Genomic DNA, 2,363 nt, shown 5'->3' with positions numbered 1-2,363 from the left:
CTTCACCGGAACCGGACCCGATATATATATATATATATATATATATATATATATATATATATATATATATATATATATATATATATATATATATATATATATATAATTCTAAGATCTAAAGATGACACAAAGATTTGGAATGAAATTTGCAACAAGCAAAAAGATCGACTTTCTAATGACATCAACAACTATATATCATCCATTTGAAGCTGTTCAAAAAAATCTGTTTGATATTGTACTTTTTGAACCAAAGAATTTCGTGTTGATAATTAGAAAGTAACTTTTTTTTTTCATAAAAGAAGGGGAAAATAAAGATGAAGAAAAGAAGATAATTTAGAGGGGCCACTTCAAAAGTTAGTACCATATAATATTATCATCATTTGCTAACAAAAACAATTATATTTACATCCCCATTGTCCTCCCCAAAATAGCCTTCTCTTTCTTCTTCTTTTCTTCTTCTTCTTCTTCCTCCTCTCTCTCTAGATCTCTCTCTCTCTCTCCATGATAGAAGTATAGCTGAAGGAGGAGAGAGATGAAGAACACCATTAAATGTTGTATTTCATGCATTCTTCCTTGTGGAGCACTTGATGTGATTAGGATCGTTCACTCCAATGGCCATGTGGAGGAAATAAGTGGCACCATTCGAGCAGCTGAGATCATGAAACTACACCCGAAGCATGTACTCAAGAAACCCTCTTCTCCTTCCTACACCGATGAAGGAACAGTTAACTGTCCTCAGATCATCATTTTACCACCAGATGCCGAGCTCAAGCGTGGAAAGATTTACTTTCTGATGCCGGTTCCTCCTTCTTCCTTGCCTGAAAAGACTCGTTCCAAGTCAACATCAACCACAAGAAAGAAAAAGAATGTTGTTAGCAGTAAGAATATTAATGCGAACAGCAATCAAGACAATAATTTATTAACAGACCTTCTTGTCTCTGATCGCTACTTGACTGAGATTCTATCGGAAAAGGTGAAGGATAGGAGGAGAGGCCGTGTTGGCGTGTGGAGACCTCATTTAGAGAGCATTTCTGAAGCTACAAGTGATGCGTGAATTAATGTGGTTTTTCTTTTTTTTTCTTTTTCTTTTTCCTTTCAAATCTTCTTTAAAAAAAAGTCGAATTCATTTTACATATTCGTATTCGTATGCCACTTAAATCCTGTTATTCTTGTTCTTTTCTTTTTTCTAGAAACCTTTGTATATACAAGAAGGGAAAAACAAGAAATAACATGTAATCTGATGCTCTCTTATGTTTTATTTATGGTTTAAATTTGTGAATATTTCTAAACCTTTTGAACCTCCCCAATCAAAATAATAACAGTTTTCCAGGTACATATTACTTTTTAATGATTATATATATATATATATATATATATATATATATATATATATATATATATATATATATATATATATATATATATATATATGTTAAATTCTAATAAATCTAGTATAACTTATATGTGTTAACTCAGCCTAAGGAAATCCACAAAATACATTGAACTTATGTATTAATTTAATTTAGTTTAATAGATTTTTACAAATCATTATTTTACTTTGTATACAACTCTATATTAATTACTTTGAATACAACTTTATATTAATTATCCTACGATATATTGAACTCATGAAATATATTTATAATTAAAAAGCTTCATTTTTTTTTATTGAATGTCAATTAGACATGATATATCATTCAATTTTCTTATTGAACTATGCATATTATAGATACCCTAAAATTTAAAATTATTTTTATATAAATATATAATTGTAAACATGATTTGAATCATGTATGACTTTTTTACGTAAGATTTTTAATTATCTTTGTAAGAAAACTACCAAAAGGGTATGTTGCATAACGGTATATGATTATTGTTAAGGTGATCTTAGTAAATGTTTTTACTTGTAAAAGTATTTTCTTATTTTTCTATTTTCTTTTGCAATCATGGTGTTTGTTATTTGGAAATTTAGTTAATCAATAATCAAATCTTATATATAGGATTCCGAGTCTTTGGTCAAGTATAAAGAGGATAATTATTCTTCTTATATAAAATGGACATGACTTCCAACAAAATATGATATCACCAAGAGACTTTAATCATGATTTTGTGTTTTCACTTGATAAACAAATGTTAGATGTACATTTTCGTATAACTATGATATTCGGTATGCGATTAACTAAATTCGTAATTAAACTTCAAATAAACTAAGGTTCTTAAGATAAGCAAGTTACTTTAAGGTTGATATGGAATGATAGTCCCCACTAAGCTTTTGGGTACAAGTGGGTATGCCCTAACACAAAGGAGTTTGTTCTCCATAGACATTGAAATGATGATTGATTGATTGATTATTTATATTGTTT

The 2,363-nt window shown here is 28.6% G+C and overlaps 1 protein-coding gene across 1 annotated transcript; it reads left to right on the top strand.

Annotated features, from left to right (window-relative positions):
* Positions 1–393: 393 nt before the first annotated feature.
* Positions 394–1,289, top strand: LOC145106539 (phosphatidylinositol 4-phosphate 5-kinase MSS4-like protein). The gene has a single exon (XM_079043495.1). The coding sequence runs from the start codon at positions 533–535 to the stop codon at positions 1,052–1,054; it is 522 nt and encodes a 173-aa protein (XP_078899621.1). The 5' UTR covers positions 394–532; the 3' UTR covers positions 1,055–1,289.
* The last annotated feature ends 1,074 nt before the right edge of the window (positions 1,290–2,363 follow it).

This window comes from Lactuca virosa, chromosome 4 (genome assembly GCF_052849685.1).
Source record: "Lactuca virosa cultivar CGN04683 chromosome 4, Lactuca_virosa_CGN04683_v6, whole genome shotgun sequence".
In the NCBI taxonomy this organism is placed as follows: Eukaryota; Viridiplantae; Streptophyta; class Magnoliopsida; order Asterales; family Asteraceae; genus Lactuca; species Lactuca virosa.
The sequence above is the reverse complement of the archived record's forward strand: the minus strand, read 5'-3'. Positions and strand labels throughout refer to the sequence as shown.

Excerpts from the sequence above, each read along its gene's own strand:
- LOC145106539 (XM_079043495.1), top strand. The coding sequence starts at position 533 with ATGAAGAACACCATTAAATGTTGTATTTCATGCATTCTTCCTTGTGGA.